The 17,935-nt window shown below is 37.2% G+C and overlaps 1 protein-coding gene across 1 annotated transcript in view; it reads right to left on the reverse strand.

Moving 5' to 3' along the window:
- Positions 1 to 769: 769 nt before the first annotated feature.
- The window catches only part of LOC129258896 (DNA mismatch repair protein Msh2-like), a 42,433-nt gene continuing 25,267 nt past the window's right edge, over positions 770 to 17,935 (reverse strand). Inside the window, exons 10-21 of the mRNA XM_064098554.1 lie at positions 17,159 to 17,275; positions 15,193 to 15,446; positions 14,719 to 14,833; positions 12,957 to 13,102; positions 10,721 to 10,892; positions 10,280 to 10,343; positions 9,488 to 9,710; positions 8,212 to 8,379; positions 6,162 to 6,253; positions 5,351 to 5,505; positions 2,104 to 2,288; positions 770 to 1,080 (exon numbers count right to left, since the gene is read on the reverse strand). Coding sequence (XP_063954624.1) covers positions 919 to 1,080; positions 2,104 to 2,288; positions 5,351 to 5,505; positions 6,162 to 6,253; positions 8,212 to 8,379; positions 9,488 to 9,710; positions 10,280 to 10,343; positions 10,721 to 10,892; positions 12,957 to 13,102; positions 14,719 to 14,833; positions 15,193 to 15,446; positions 17,159 to 17,275 — 1,853 coding nt within the window. The 3' untranslated portion in view covers positions 770 to 918. The remainder of the gene's footprint in view (positions 1,081 to 2,103; positions 2,289 to 5,350; positions 5,506 to 6,161; positions 6,254 to 8,211; positions 8,380 to 9,487; positions 9,711 to 10,279; positions 10,344 to 10,720; positions 10,893 to 12,956; positions 13,103 to 14,718; positions 14,834 to 15,192; positions 15,447 to 17,158; positions 17,276 to 17,935) is intronic.

Here is a 17,935-nt window from a genome sequence, read left to right on the forward strand (position 1 = left end):
ATAAGTTACAATGAACCTACAACAGCCCTTTTCTGCAAAAAAGAGAGACAGAAAGAACACGACATATCCACGCAGTAATAGGTCTATGGATGATGAACCGGACCCGATTACAGAAAGCCTAGTTTGATTACGATTGATTGCAACGATAATTATGATCAATCAAGTTTAGAAATCTGCAGCATGATCAATCGCTAAGCTTTGTGAAACAGCCCCTGAAAACATGCCTCTATACCCGCAGAAGGTGCTGCCAAATATTTGTGATGAATGACGAGTAATTTAACGTACTGCCGGTGAAGTTTGACGCACAACTTGCGTAAAGGTGTCTAGGTCTGATGGATAAGCCTCCAGACTAGAAATGAGATCCCGGGAAGCGTTTCATGGAAGGACTAGCCACATGTTTTATCCAACAAGTCCTGTTTTACCCGACAATTACCATTGTAATAGTACTTGTTGGCGAAAATAATGATCAAGGAAAGTTGTCAGATCGGACAACTTGTCTGTCGGATGAAAAATGTTGATGAAATACTCCTCTGAGGATCAGTCCACTTATAGCATTGAAGACCTTTGGCAAGATATTGATTTGAATTTGGTCGGGAAGGGTGTCAGACGCGCTCTAGTGCCTTTGTTCACCTAGAGAACATTCTTGAATGTAAGCATTGCTTATTGCTTGTACATATACCTTGAGGGATTGTAGTGGTATCTAGATTCCTCTGGAGAGCTATTCTTCCATGTAGGTATTTCTCTTTGCTTGTACCTCTGGCTCAGGGCATTTGTAGTGGAATCTAGGTTCCTCTGGAAACAGGTTCTTCAATGTAGGCATTTCTCTTTGCTTTACCTCTGCCTTCATGGAAAGCCATTTTTCAAAGTAAGTATTTCTCTTTGCTTGTATAACTCTGGCTAGGGGTATCCGAGTGGTACCTAGGTTCCTCTGGACAGCAATTCTTCAATGTAGGAGTTTTTCTTTGCCTGTACGTCTGCTTTGAGGGACTGTATCCGGCTCATGACTTCATCTTCAGAGAGCTCGTCTAGAGGAATGGCCTTGACCTTTGACATGAAATCCTGTATTATGGCTTCCCCTTCCTGTTGATAAAAATATGTGGAAAAAATTCAGGTCATAATGATGTAAAGAATTTAATAACAACAACATCAACACAACATATGTCCATTTATATAGCGCTGTGCGTACACCAAACTGCACTTGATACTTGGTATATTTGTGGTATTGTTTTCAAACAAATATTGACACCTGAGACATTTCACTTTGAGAGGCCCATATATAGTCAGATCATAGTCCTGGTGGGTGTTTCATAAAGCTGTTCTTAAGATACAAATGACTTTACGCACGACTGGTGATACTTTCTTTTGCTATGTGTTATCCGTATATAATTGATTTATGACCTAAGAACATGTTCCAATCCTGCGTAAAGTTGTGCATAACTTTACGAACAGCTTTATGAAACACCCACCAGCCAAGAAAGACAAAACAAGAAATCTCAAATTTTGATGTTTTTCTGTTTTTTATCTTGGTGGATACATCAAGCCATTCTTAAACATCCATCAAAATTTCAATACCTTCACCCACATGGCATAACTTGAGCTGTGAGTCCATCAATGCACTCCATATTGGAAGTCACGAAATGATTTCATTTCAACTTGACCATGGTCAAACTTAAAGTCATTGTTAACATTACAAGTCTCACTTTAAAAATACTGAACTTTGCTTCATGTTGGTTTCCATATTGTTCATATGGATGAAGAAACACACAGGAAGAAAAAAAAAAAAAATCAAATTTGTGCAGACACTTTCAAGATATTTGTGACTGAAATGTCAATGATCTCCTGAGGATATTAATAGTGTATGGGGTGATATCAAGATGGTGTTTCTGGTCACTTTATTTTCCACTTTTCTAAGCACTAAACAATTATTTTCAGGGTGCCATTTTTTCTTCTTTTTTTTGGGGGGGGGGGGGGAGGGCTTCTTTACTATAACATTTATCAGACACAGGTGAAAAGTAGGACCTTGCAGCTCAGATTTTTAAAGTCAAAGCAACATTAACTCATGCCTTTAATTTCAATTTTTACAGAGATCTCTCTCTGACTGACCTGCTTATCCAGCCTGCGCTTCTTGGCCGAGGGTTCATCCAAGCCTTCCATACTGGTCGAAACGGACGATGCGATACTCTGGAAGTCTTCTAGCTCTGCGGCCCTCTCTTTGGCAAAGTCTATTACTTTCTGAGGAAAGTGGGCAAGCTCGGCGACATGGATACCAAAACTCTGATCGCAAACACCTAAAACAAAAGGCATATCCCAAGAATATGGATCATTATGTAAAGAAAACTCTGATCACAAATACCTTAAACAAAGGGCATATCCCAAGAATATGGATCATTACAAAGAAAACTCTTATCACAAATACCTAAAACAAAGGGCATTTCCCAAGAATATGGATCATTTTTGTGAAGCAATATACTGCACAACAAATTGATAATACATGCACCAAAAGAAGGCTATGACTACATGAATCATAAAAAAAGGTTTAAATTTTAATGCTGTCAAAGATGTCAAAGTAATATCTCACCAGAACTCTGAGACCATAAAGAGAATACACCACCAAACTATGCAAGTTCAGGCCTTTGCTTATCAGTGTTATGATATCACTATTTTGTGACAAATACACAAAATTTAAAATGTCACAACTTTCCTATATTATACCTAAGAAAAATAAAACCACAAGTCATGATGTTAAATTAACAATTGATAATGATCAAATACCTAACAATGAAATAGCTCACGTTCTAAACAAAGCGTTTAATGAAGTCGGCTCAAGGTTGCAAGCCGCTTCGGGTAATTTCTCGAAAGATTTATTAAACAATTTACAAACTCTGTTTATTCCAGATTGTGAATTTAAATTTTATGCAATCAAAAAGGAGTATGTTTTGAAAGAACTATTACATATTGATTGTTCGAAAGCGGTCGGAGTAGATGGCATTCACCCGAAGTTTCTTAAGCTGGCAGCAGAGAGTATAGCTGGCCCTTTTAACCCATTTATTTAATGCAACTTTACAAACTAGTGTTATTCCAGAAGATTTTAAAACAGCAAGAATTACTCCTGTACATAAGGGAGGATCATTTGATATTGACAATTATAGACCAATTTCTGTGCTTCCAGTCCTGTCCAAAATACTAGAGAGAGCAATACATGATCAATTGTATAAGTACTTAAATGTAAATGATCTACTTGCAAATTGTCAGTCTGGCTTCAGACCGTCTTATTCTACTGCCACTTGTCTAACTGAGATTACAGACTTTTTGTATGATAAAATGGACCGAAAACATGTTACTGGTGGTATTTTCTTGGACTTACGCAAAGCTTTTGATGTTATTCCTCACAATTTTATACTTGCAAAACTTAAGTACTATGGTATTACTGGCAATGAATACAACTGGATGGAATCGTATTTAACAGACAGAAGGCAATTTGTAATGATTAACAGTTGTCGCAGTGAATTTTTGAAGATAAAATCAGGTGTCCCACAAGGATCTATACTGGGTCCATTGATATTTTGTATTTTTATCAATGACATGTGTAATTTGAAATTGCATGTACATTCTAAAATGTCTCTTTATGCTGATGATACCGCCATTTTTAATCACGGTGAATCAATTAAGGAGGTACAAAAGTATTTGCAAGATGATTTTGATTCAATAAGTAAATGGCTAGACTTAAATAATATGCATTTACACCCGCAAAAAACAAAAGCCATGGTATTTGGTCAAAAGAAAAAGTTGAGGGGTGCTCATTTGTCAGTGAATTCAGGAACATACAATTAGAAAATGTAAAAGAGATTAAATACTTAGGTGTCATGCTCGATCCGGGCTTGACTTGGTGCGAACATATTACTAATATCGTTTGTAAAATATCTCGGGCAATAGGTTGTGTAAGGCGGATTAAGCACTTACTGTCCTTTGATATTATGAAGAAGCTGTACTTTTCTATGATTTTACCTTACATTGATTACTGTATTACATCTTAGGGAAGCAGTGCAAAAATACATTTAGATAAGATACAAAAACTTCAAAATAAATATGCCAGAATGCTTTTGAAAAAAGATTATAATACATCACAAATTTCTTTGTTGCAGTCACTGAAGTGGCAATCAGTAGATCAGCGTATAAAATATCAGTATTGTGTTCTTGTATATAAAATAATGAATGATCTAGTTCCAAATTATTTAAAACCTTTAGTATGTAAACGGCCCGTGAAAAACAGGACACGGTATTCTTTACGATGCCCCCTTCAGCTTCCCAAAGCTAGAATTGAACATAAAAGAAAATCTTTCGCATATGTCGGACCCAAATTATTTAATGCACTTCCTTCAAATTTACAAGTTTGTACCTCCTTGTTAGTTTTTAAAAAATTATGCAAAGCCTTTCATACGAATTGATAAAGAGCGAAATTATATTCCATTGATTTACAATGCTATGTATGTTTAAATTGTCACTTCCCACTCTATATTTTGGTGTTAATTGTTTCTGATGTTAGATATTTTGTATTTTGTATTTTTGATGTTGTTTGTTGTTGTTGTTCATAGTTATCTTGACATGTATTTTAAACTGCAGGGTGCCTTTGTAAAGCAGTTTTAAGAACTGAACAGGCCTACCCTGCAGTATAAAATAAATAAAACAAAATAAATAAATAAATAAATACATAATAAATATTACACCTTACTTAGATCAAATCTAAAAAAGTGTTTTTTTTTTTCTCTTTTCATGCAAATAAACTGTGTTGACGGTGGACTTCACGTTTGATAGTAAAGTGGTACGCGGTGAAACAATTGTTTTCAGGGAATTTGTTCCATAAAACAGGGACTGCATGAGCATATGATGTTCTTGTTGATATTTAGGACTGTACCAATGAGTTATCATTACTGATGTGGTTTATCAAATATTGTCATCTGTGAGGGATGATGTTATATCGCCCATTATTGGCCGGCATTGGTAATTATGAGGTGTGCCATACGATGTTGGCGTAACAAAGTTGTTATCACTGTAACTTGTTTCCCGTATCTATTGTTGCTTAATGTCAAGGTGGCAGCGGTGGGATACAAATCCACGCCATCAACATGACTGGTGACTCAAACCGGGGGAGCGTTTCATCAACATTTGCGTCCAACAACTTATCAGATCTGACAACTTTCCTTAAGTTTGATTGGCTTAGAAGCACTGTTACTATGGTAACTGTTGGATAAAACAGGACTTGTCAGAGAAAACATCCAACGAATCCTTTTAGAACATGCTCCCCAGAATTGGTTTTCCATCTCTTTTGTGACTTGATATCACCGATACTTACCAGGTTTGACTTTGTAAAGAAGAGTCAATTGATCGTGTGATGTCAGGGCAGTAACATGAAGGTTATTGACCGTCGGTACAGCGTCAGCGAGGGCAGTCAACTCATGGAAGTGGGTTGCAAACAGGCACATGCCACAATTATTAGTGGCAATATGCCTGAAATGGAACAAAAAATATGAGGGTTAGGATGTTTTCAATTCAATTTATTAATAATTCATATAATGCAAAGCAGATATATACAATAAAATGTGGATGGGAATCACAAAAAAGCCCATGACTTGCTAAACAATGATCCCCTTACATACAAAATATACAATATAACATGGTAAATCCAGAACTTAAAAAGAACAATCAAATCTAAAATAGGTCAATTACCGGTACAAACAAACTACAATCAACAGACAGAAAAAAAAAAATTGAAAATGATGTATAGGTGCTGTAGAATCAATGGCCCGAATTCACAAAGGTGGTTTTTAAAACCATCGGTTGAACCCATGGTTTATGCAGATTTTCCTGTATAGATTACGCTTATTTATATTATAAAATATCCAATGCTGATACGCGCTTTTGTCACAGTACACCAAATTGACGCCTCAAGCCATGGTTAAGTATGCTTTTTTATTCAGGAGTCCACTGTTTGAAGAGTAGACTCATTAATTCGAAACAGTGGACTCATGAATAAAATAGCGTACTTAACCATGGCAACCGGCGTCAATTAAGCGGACGGACGGATGGACAGGGGCAACGCTTAATGCCCCCTCCGGACTTCGTCTGCGGGGGCTTAAAAAGGTATGACTGCTTTCAATCCTTACTCCGAAATGGCCCATGCCAGTCCAAATCCATCATAGGTGGAGGTCCCACGTCCGAGCTCATCAATGATGATCAATGAATTGCTTGTAGCAGACTACAAAGAAAGCAAATATGCACAATTATATTATTTACCATATGTTATGGAAAATCGAACATACACAGTCATGAGCAAATGCTAATCTAACTTATTAATCTGAATTACTAATTGCTATTATCAGCAGTACACCTTAACATTTTTTGTAAGATGAAAAGAGGTGATGACTTCAAAGATTTGAAGATTTCAAATGAAATTACGGTAAGATTTCAGTTTGAAAAAAAAATTAAATGCCCATTATACTGATGGAAAGAATCTATGTTAATCATACGGGACATGAAAACCACACATTAAACTGTCCTTACATGCGATCCGAGTTCAAAATAAGGAGATGTCCTATTTGTTTTACTAATGAAGGGAGAAAAAAAAAGTAATGTGGCACAAAATACGGGACAGGAGTACTCTGTCATTAGATGAAAAAGAAAGCTCTCACTTTTTGTGGAATTTTCTTCTGCATGAATACCCATGTACAAAGGTGACCTGATAATTGCCTTTCCTCCATTTCTCAATAATGTTTTATTTACCCAGGGTAGCCACTTCAGGCTGACTGCCTAGCAAGAAGGCAGAAGGTCCCATTTTTATAAGTCTTAGGTATGACTCGGCCAGGGATTGAACCTCCCGTTCATGAGGCAGGCGCTCTACCACTGAGCCACCATGCCAGTTAGGTTTTGTGCAGGGACTATGCTTAGGGCTTTGTGTTCAGAAAACCAAAAAAAATTACGATTAGCGTTGGAGTAAGGATCGAGATCAGGGTTATGGTTTAACCACGCAGGAAAAATGCTGTTTAAAAATTTTATACAACGCTGTTTACTACATGTATATACAAACTTTACGGTAATTGTTCAACTTTTAATTAAAAAAAAGAACAATGCTTTTTTATTGAATTGAAGATAAAAAAATAAAGATTTTAAAGACTTGTTTAAACTCTAAACAACTACTGTTAAATTAATAGAGTAAAGAGTGTTGAATAAAATTTTTAGAAGTTTTTACTGTGTAACTGTGCAAATTTTCCATTGGAGCATTGTCACTGGAGCAAATGTTGTGGACCCCAACACTATGTGAGGAATAGTCAAATTTGTTCCCAAAATGACCCTCAAAATGCAATAACTGCACAGAATAGCAAGCTTTGAAATGGCATTTCTGTCAGTTCATCAAGGAAGCAGAAGACAAATAAATAATTGACGGGTGGGTGTTTCATAAAGCTGTTCGAAAATTAAGAGCAACTTTAAGAATGACTGGTGATCTTTTCTTACGCACTTAAAGGGGAATCCAACCCAAATAAAAACTTGTTTTTATATGGAAAAGAAAAATCAGACAAGTTGATAGGTGAAAGTTTGAACAATATTGGACAAACAACAAGAAAGTTATGAATTTTTAAAAGTTGTAAATATTGGTAATCACTATATCCATGGAGACTTCAAATTGGCCGCATATGGGATGTCATAGTGATGTAAGGCAAGGACTACTCTTCCATGTACTCCAATACATATTATGGCTAAATTGTCATTTTTCCCAAAAGTTTTATTTCAAATTATATTTTTCTTTCATGAGGACATAAAACAATATACTACCTGGGTTATATTTAGATTACTGCCCCAGGGGAATGGGTACTTAGGAGAAAACCACAAATCCCTGATAATAAAGTACATGGCCTGTGGGAAAGTTGTCCTTGCCCCTTATCATAATTTACTTACCCAGTTGCCAATTTGAAATCTACATAGTATTAGTGATCTCAATTTTAAAGCAGCTATAACTTTTTTATTGCTTGTCCGATTTCTTTCAAACTTTCACCATTCTGTTTAATTTATTTTTCTCCTTCCCAAAACAATATTTTATGGCCACGGCTGGATTCCCCTTTAACCATCGCCAATGAACGTTTTGGTGTATACCATTTACCACAAGAAAGGATCACCAGTCGTTCTTAAAGTCGCTCTTAACTTAGGAACAGCTGGTCTTACTCTGAGGATTGATGCGGTCTCCAGCATCTCAGCCATGAATGTTGAGACTCCTTTAAGCGTACAGTCTCCCGCTCCTACCCTGGCCAGGATACAGTCAACGATGGATACCTCTGCCTTCTCACAGGGTACGAAGCAACCGATCTGGGCCATCAAGACCACCATACCGACCTGCAGGATAAGAGATAAAATACCTTGTCATGATTACAATACCAGGAAGCATCGTGTGTAGCAGTTCTGACTCTTGCCTTGTAATCAGAGGGTCAAGTGTTTGTATCCCACAATGGCCTCGCATCCTTTGGCAAGGCGTCATTCCACATCTTGCCACTCTCCACCCAGGTGTTGAATGGGTACATGTTAGGATGTGGAAGCCTCTGTAGTATGCCTAGCAAATTGAGTCTTAAGTCAAAGATCCAAAGGTCATAATAATAATATATCTCTGTAATGTTCAGATCTTGTTCCGATATATCAAGCGCTATGTAAAAGCGGAACATCATACTATTATTATTCATAAAGCAATTTTGGAAGGAAAGGTAAGTCCTTTGATGAAACACAAATTTGTAGTTGATTTCCCTTTAATTTGCAACCAAACTTTCTTGCAACACCCCTTCAGGCTTGATTTTGGGACTTAATTAGTGTAAGGATTAGCAAATGAACTTTGAAGGACAAGTCCACCCCAACAAAAAGGTGATTTGAATAAAAAGAGAAAAATCCAACAAGCATAACACTGAAAATTCATTAAAATCGGACGTAAAATAAGAAAGTTATGACACTTAAAATTTTCACTTATTTTTCACAAAACAGTGATAAGCACGACATGCAAATGAGACATTTGATGATGTCCCTCACTATTTCTTTTGTTTTTTGTTTGAATTATACTTTTTTTTCATTTTTTACAGATTTGACAATGAGGGCCAACTTGACTGACCCATATAGTATTAAACAATTCTAATTCCACATGTTCAGGAAGGAATTAATCGTTGTTTTACTTGACAATGAGAAAATTAAAATATTTCATATAATAAAATACAAAATAGTGAGTGGATGACGTCATCAATCTCCTCATTTGCATACCGACCAGGATGTGCATATAACTATTTTTTAAATTAAGCGAAACTTTAAAGTGTCGTAACTTTCTTATTTTACATCCGACTTTGATGAAATTTTCAGTGTTATGCTTTTTGGATTTGTCTCTTTTTATTCAAATCAACTTCTTGTTGGGGTGGACTTCTCCTTTAAGTTTCCTCCTATGCCCCCTTAGAATTGTCTTATTTTCTACCTGTCTAATGAAGGTAGATTTGCCGCCCATGTTTGGTCCGGTGATGATATGGAACATCTGCTTGTCCTTCTCAAAGGTCACATCATTGGGTATGAAGGCCACGTCGTCAAGCATTTCTAGACACGGATGTCTCGACTGAGCAAGGCGAAGGACGCCCTCCCCCTGGTCATGAAGCATCGGTCGGACGTAGGAGATGGGAGCACCGGCAGATACGTGTGCAAAGCTGTGAGGAAAAAGAAAATACTTACGCATATGATGTCATTATCTCATAATGCTTTCTTCAGAGGAAACAGGAATACGTATTAACAGAGTTGTCTGAGAGGCGCCAGGTGCAGATCACCAATGCATGCAAGGAAATGGCTTCAGCCTCTAAGATGGCGTGGCAATGTCAGTGCATAAGTTCTAATTTCATGCAGAATTTTCATATATACATTGGGAAAAGATATAAATTGAATTCAAATTGAAAATTAGTGTTGTGCATGGGTACGCGTGTAAAGGTCGTGCGTACAACATTTTAATACCCCATCCCCGTACATGGCAGTACAATCTGCACTGCATGTAGAGTACAAATACACTGCTGCTCAACGCACTGATTGAACACGCTTAATCTGGTCGATTGTTGGCTTGCCTGGCAAGGACATTAAAGACTTACGTAAAAAAAAAGTTTTGCATTTAAAAGTTGTGACATACCTTCCCTTTTATATTACTTTTAATTCCTGTTTTAAAGGTGGAAAAAACCTACTGAAATAAAATTTAAAGCCATATGTCAAGTATAATTTACAAATAAGTTACCTGACAAGTACATCCAGTTGTGCAGTGATGTCATTCATACTTAGCATAGGCTCCACATATCCAGCTAAAAAAGAAATCCAATATAGAACCACATAATCCACGTTCATAGCAACCAAAATTCGAAACGTACCTTTAAATAGTAAATACGCTAAATTGACCGTAACTGGGATTTATTCCTAAATCAAGAAGAAGATGAAGAGAGATGAAGAAGATGAGATCTGACTTTGAAATTTGGTCTCAGGTAAAATGGTGCTTTCAAATATCAAAGACTACAAGTTAAGTCATGTTCTAAAAAAACAAAAACTCTGAACTAATAAGCATTCATCTAATGGCAAAAATCATAATCTAAAAATTAAAAATAGTTGTTTCCCTAAACCTTGGTGACAATTTTGGTGAGCAATATTGGTAAACAAAAAACACGAGATTATCAATGTCACTCACACGCTATGCCTATGATTTCATCCACTACAGCTTTTTGAGTCTCATTGTATTCTTCCTTGGCGGCCATGTGCTCCTCGTTCAAACTTTTTAGCTTGGAGTTGGTGAAGCGAACGCCATTTTTGTTGGTGTCGATGGTGGAATACTTGTTGCTGTTTCTTAGAGCTTTCTCCTCCTACATGGATGAGGAGTGTACAGGTATATCAAAAATGTGATTGTCAAGAAGATATCATTACCCTTTTCTGCATATAAGCTACTATCCAGTTGCCTTTCACAACAACCTGCTAGTACAATCTACAAAAGAGTAATTTTAATCGCCTGGGGCGTGTATTATCAACATTTTTGTCTGACATGTTGTTAAATCAGACAACTTTCATTGATTTTGATTGGTTAGAAGCAATGTTACCGTGGTAACTATAGGATAAAATAAGACTTGTCGGATAAAACATCAACATGTCCTTTCATGAAATGTTCCCCTGCTTTTTATTATCATTCAGGGGTGATATTCACTCTTGAAAAAAGAATAGACATACTTAAGCGAGGGAGCGAAGCGACCGAGGGGGGAGGGTGTGGGAGGGGGGTATCCCCCCTCTCACGGTAGGGACTTTTCGCATTTTGGGACTTTGAATGGTGCAATTTTGTGCATACCTGGAGGGGAAATTTCACATCTGCTTCTAGATCTAGAGTCATGAGAGTCTATAACAAAAAAATCACAGGATCCAGATCTATAACAAAAAATCACAGGTCCAACAGAGATTCACTGTAGATCTATCCAATTTGGCAAAATAATTATCCAAAAAGAAAATTAGTGCTGAAGAAATCCAGAACAAAAAGTCCATCAATGAGGTGAATTCCGTCACAAGGCCTGCAACAGTCATGACAATTTGCGTGATCCTCCTTTGTAAGAGTTCGTGAATACGAAGACGATGCTAAAATTAAAAGTAAAAAATCTCGCGAAGGTCGAAGCTCAGCTAGCTCAGTCGTCGTAAACAAGAAAACAATTCATTTGCATGTCAATATCCATGACCAAGATCACAATAAATAATGAAAGTTTGATGCCTGCAACTGTCAAAAACTCAAAAGGTTACCAAATGACGATATTCGTATCACGACCCGCGAACGAACATTTGCACACACACGTTCCAAGATGCTTGCTGCGCTATACGTGCCCGCTAGAGCACGGCCGTGGCGGCCCGGGTAGCGGACATGCATGCAGCTCGCTCAGGGGTACGGTCGGAATCACTACGGTGCTGACATTACCAATTATTAGAGCCACGCGGTGCAATATGTATGGTAGCGCTAAAAATACCAAATCAGAAAAAAAAAAAATCGGAGAAAAAGTTTGGATTTTCAAATTGGGCAAAAATGAAGGAAAAAATCATATGCCTTGCTGGAAAAAAAAAAAAAAATTCGATTTAAATCGGAGGAATATCACCCCTGTATCATTGCGGCTTGATGTTAGGAATCCAGGTGGGTGTTTCATAAAGCTGTTTGTAAGATAAGAGCGACTTAAAGAACGACTGGTGATCCTTTCCTGTGGTATTTACCAAAATGTTCAGCGCGTGAGAAAGGATCACCAGTCGTTCTTAAAGTCCCTCTTAATTTACAAACAGCTTTATGACACGCCCCCTGGTTGCATAGATTGAGTGTTGCTATGTCAGACAATCATCTACGTACATGTACCTATTAGCGGATATCGGATTTTAGTTCAAATGACATTTGTCTACACATGTTGAGAATGTATACATGAGGTGGCTTATTGTCGCCAATACATGATTTAAAGACTGGATATTGTTCCATCATCAAAGCTAGAGGTATGCAGTTGCATTAAATGGGATGCAGTGAACAAGGATTTCATGAGAAAGTCTGTGACATCGAGGTAAATTGTCACCATATCATCATAGAAACATGAAATCTACATGCAAGACCTGAGCTGGAAAAAAACAATCATGCTGAAGACCGCTAACACAGATAAAGACATGTGGGACAGTGTATTACCGATGCTTGGAAAAAGACCAGACAACTGGCTGGAATGCCTTGCTCATTTAGCTCCTATATCAGCAATTACACACTTTCTTCTACAATTGTTAGGCACATACTTATCATTTACACATACGAACTTGTGGTGGTCATTTTTATTGGATTCTGTTCAAAATTAATATGAGTTCATAACCAAAATTGGCATTTATCTTTAAAATAACGATGCATGAACTACAAAATCTGGTCTTTCAGGTCCTACCTTGCGTGTGACTCTGAAGAAGTAACCAAGTTGATTATTAGACTCCAGTTTGATGGTTTTGTTGGCTTCTAAACCAAGATCCTTGGCAACCCTGTTTATCTGACCTTTGATCTCATCCTCCAGTTCATCCATCTTGGTTCTGAGGACTTTTCATAATAAAAAAGAATGAAGCAAGCAAAAATTTATATTCCAAGTAGATCTTTGAAACTCTTAAGGCGACCGCACACCTTACGATTGGTCTGCGATCCGATTTCAGAATAAAATGTAGTAGAATTTGATGCTAATATTGAGACTTGGAATATCTTACTGTGTAATGTTCTAAATCATCGTACGAATCCCTATGTTCAAATCTGTGACTATGCTACCATCCTTCTTAGAATAAAAGTGAATTTAATATCTAGTCGTAATGACGTCATAGCAGTCGTACAATCGGCTACGATTTGAAACTAATTTGACTTTTCTCCAAAAGAAAGGCTTGTAATATTTCAAAATGGTGATATTAGTATCCTTTCAATTAATTCTAACCTCAAATAAAATGATATGTTCCATTCACATTTTCAGAAATGAACAAAATGCGATTTGTTCCAAAATCGGATCGCGAACAGTCGTTAGGTGTGTGGTGGCCTTTATAAAGTGCCATCTTCCTCAATTTGATTACCGTTCCTCTGTTTGGCCCAAGAGATTTTAAGGACAAACTATCAAATTACATAACGTTAAAAAAAATGAGCAGCGTATATAGCGTTGGGAGAAGGATGTCCATTCATGTTCAAAAGCTATCGTAATGTTTATGTTAGATTGGATGCCTATTAAGACACATTTCCAGTTTGGAGGTGCAGTTATGATATATCAACTGGCCAACATTACACAAAGAAATACAGAGAAAGGTAAAAAACCATAATAGAAATCATTGATATCAGCAACTTTCATAGAGACAGTGATTTTCCGTTTCAAAAAATGGTCTTTTCCGTTTCTGAAAATCTGTAATTCCGTTTCAACTCGATCTAAACATTGAAATTCTGTTTTGTCACTGATAATGTACACAACAAAAACCTGAATTCCGTTTTGTAAAGGTGAATTCCATGAATGTTTACATGAAAAGTATAAGAACTAAACGGAATTTCCATTTTATTCACCGGTAAAACGGAAAATCACTGTCCCTACTTCTCTTTACCAATGACTCAATCTAATGGATTGAAAAATTGACTATGAACGGTTGCTTCATTTTGCTTATTCTTATTGTATATCTTATGTTAATTCAACAAAATACAGCTTATATCTTGAAATCTGCATACATTTGTCCTAAACAAAAAGCATGTAACTAAGATTTCCAATTGCAAACTAGAACTGCAAATTCATTTTCCAGGGCTACCGGTAATCCACAATGTGGGGCATGCATGACCGAAGTATATTTCTTAACCCCCTACTTTAAACTTTAGTCAAACCACAAAACGGCTACAGACTACATGGGTCTAAATACACATAAAACTGGGGAATGGTAAGGTATTAGACCACACTTAGTATATTCTCTTTAGGGAGGCGCGATAGCTCAGTCGGTAGAGCGGGGGACTCGTATTCCGGTGACCCGGGTTCGATTCCCACTTGGTGCGCTAGTGCCCTTTGGTAAGGCATTAATCCTCAGTACCAGGTCCTTCGGAGGGGACCTTAAGCCGTCGGTCCTCTGGTTGCTTGCTTACAAGCATTCATGCTTTCTTAGCAATCAGGTAAAAAAATCACCACCACCACCACCACCACCACCTCTTACCCATCAAGTTTTCATCAAAGTCTGGTTTGATGAGGAATTCATGATTCTCAACCTGTTCCAGATCAAGGGTTGATTCAACCATCTCCTGGAACTTTGAGAAGTCCATCAAAATCTCCTGAATGAAAAAAAAACAACAACAGAGAATACTATATGTTAGCCGAAATTTAGTCCAATTTGGTCGTAAGCCCAGACTCACAAGACTGACCCGCCCAGCGCCAATGTTGTAGCTTCAAGGGGGCATAGAGGCAGTTTGTACCTTGTCCATTTCCTTCTGCAAGAAATTGATCCACATTGTGCTGCACTCAATTAAGGCGAGGTAAATGGGTACCTGGCAGGAATTTATTCCTTGAAACGTTGGGCATGACAGTAGCTTGGCTAAAGCCAAGGTTATTACGCTGCATTTATTGTAGGGTACTTAGAGACTTCTGATAAAGAGATTTTAAATATGATATAACCAGGTATAATCATTATTACCTTCAAAGGATTGGTGAATAATTCCCTCAGCAGAAGGGCCTTGCTTCCTTCGTGTTTCTCGATGATCTCAATCAGGTTCGGGAGGTAATCAACAGCTTGATAAACCTTGTAGCAGTCCTGTAATGTCGCCCTCTTATGTTGGAACTTCTTGGACAAGCGTTGGAAGTCTGGGATTCTCTTTAGCGGTTCTTCTTGCAATGTCTGTCGTAGCTCCAGGTCGTTGAAGAATGTCTCGACAAGGTCTAGCCTTTCCTCTGTTAAAAGGTGAAATAGAAATACAGGTCACTTTGCCTCTAGTCAATTCTATTGAGACATTGAAATCTGTTCAACTATAAAAGGGAACTTCAACTTCAATATGACACATTTTGCATAATTTGGTCTAAAAAATTGCTTTAACTTGGGTGAATAGTCGACTTAAAGGAGAATGAAACCCTTGAAACCAGAAGAATCCATATCAAAGACAGAAATCAAAGAAACATATTGTTGAAAGTTTGAGGAAGATTGAATGAATAATAAGAAAGTTATGAGCATTTGAATATTGAGATCACTATATGCATGTAGATCCTCCCATTGGCAATGCGACCAAGATCAGTGATGTCACACACGTACAACTCTCTCATTACTTTAGTACTTATTTCACTTATATTCTCACTTTTATAGAGTCTATCACAAGGTGAGGTGTTCTCTTTATGAGAGGACAAAACTTGTACAGAGGTTTCACAACATTAAATCATTGATGAATCGTTTGTCATATGATTAGAATGAGCAAAAAGAGATGTTTTGGGGTATATTTTCAGTGTCCAAAAGGGGAGAGTTGTTCATCTGTGACATCATACATCTTGGTCGCATTGCCAATGGGAGGATCTCCATAGCATTAGTGATCTCGACATTCAAATGCTCATAACTCTTCTATTGCTAGTCCTATTTTACTCAATTTTTTGTTGATCTTATTCTTTGATTTTTCTGCTTTCACAAAAGCTAACTTGCTCCAAGAGTTTCATTCTCCTTTAAGGACTTGTTGACTCATGAATGTTTACCCGTAATTCACAAGTTAATGTAACCATAAGTGGTGGCAGTGTTACTCTGGTAGATCACAATTAAATCCATGGGAAAAAGGTGAAGTAAAATGTAATAACAAAAAGCTAAGCTCTAAACAATACCGATGTGCTCAAACAACCTAAAAATTTTGATAATATTTGCTATAGTACATACGTAACTTGCGTTTTTATGGGGAATTAAAACCTTGACCCTGAACTTGACTAAGTTAAAGGCATCTCACACAATTTACGAACAATGTTAATTCCAACACATCAAAGTTCGGGGGGGGGGGGGGTTAGCAAGACTTTTGCAAAATTAACCAAAGTACTTAAATTTCCTCATAGCACCAGCCAATATTCTAGATAAAGACTTCTTAGTACTGATCGCAGTTTCACGGCAACACAAAGTTTTTAAGGCCGAGTTAGTTGTCTTAAGGCAGAAAGTGAATGAAAATCATATAACTGAGCATCTTTGGCAAATCTTTGAAAATTACCCAATACTTTTAATAAGAATGCTTATTGTAAATTATGCAAATAAAACAAAATTAAAGATGGAAATTAACACAAGTACAATTCTTCTTTGCAATATTTGATAATAGAGTACCCAAACTGTGACGTCAGATGCCATGGTGTCATGGCGGCCTGGTTCAAACAAAGGAACCCGCCGAATGAAAGCATGTGTTTCTCATAGGAGAAAATGGCTGCTATTGGAATTTGATCGCTTGCAACCTAATTTTCAGGCGAGCCAATGCGTACAGACGCTATGACATCATGGCAACTGACGTCACATTTCCGTACTCTATAGTGGCAGTTGGAAGCAGTGTTTATCATGATGGGTGGTGATCAGAAATCTTCTGTGCCAGTTGGGCCTGACCACTGTAGCTTTAACACTGATACCAGCAGTTATACCAAAAAAAAAATTGACAAACCGATTCTATTTTTGTCGAGCAGAGGCTGCTTGATCCATTGTCCTAGTAACCTTTGACCCTGAGCTGTTTTACATTTATTGAGAAGCTTCGTCAGACTCATCCCTCGGTTGACGTCCCCTGTAGAAACGAATCAAGAAAAAGATAAATGGTGGTAAAGGGAAACATGTCTTGTTGGAATCTGTTAAAGAAAAAATATAAATAATGAAGGAAGAAGGATACAATCTTAAACAGATAGGCCCGTATTCTGAAGTCGGGTTTAACTTAAACCTTGGTTTAAAGTTGTGGTTTAAGTATGGGAAGCCCAAAGTATCAAAATTTTCATTAAGTCGTATGTTCCTTATGTTTACTGTGCTCTTTCCTGATTCATCGATGGTGAAGACAATTATCTATTTATACTTCCTACACAATTATGAATGATTTGAGAGCCGAATGAGCTGAAGTGTGATATGTCTACTGTTAGTGATTATGTAACAATTGGCTGTCCATACTTATACCACAACTTTAAACCTGAGTTTAAGTTAAACACGACTTCAGAATACGGGCCATAGAAGTTTGTGATCTATATGGAAACACTGTTAAAATGTGTTCTCACCTGAATTTGAACCCTCGGATAAATCAAACAATAATGGAATAGATATAAAAAAAGCAATGTTTTTAAAAGATATCCTTTGTCTTGCCAACAAGTCCCACTCAAGATTGAGACGCACATGTAAAGACCTTCCAAGTCTGGGCAGTATTATCGAACTTAAAAAATATACTTGATTTAAATTCTGAAGT

The sequence above is a fragment of the Lytechinus pictus genome, chromosome 4 (genome assembly GCF_037042905.1).
Source record: "Lytechinus pictus isolate F3 Inbred chromosome 4, Lp3.0, whole genome shotgun sequence".
NCBI lineage: Eukaryota > Metazoa > Echinodermata > Echinoidea > Temnopleuroida > Toxopneustidae > Lytechinus > Lytechinus pictus.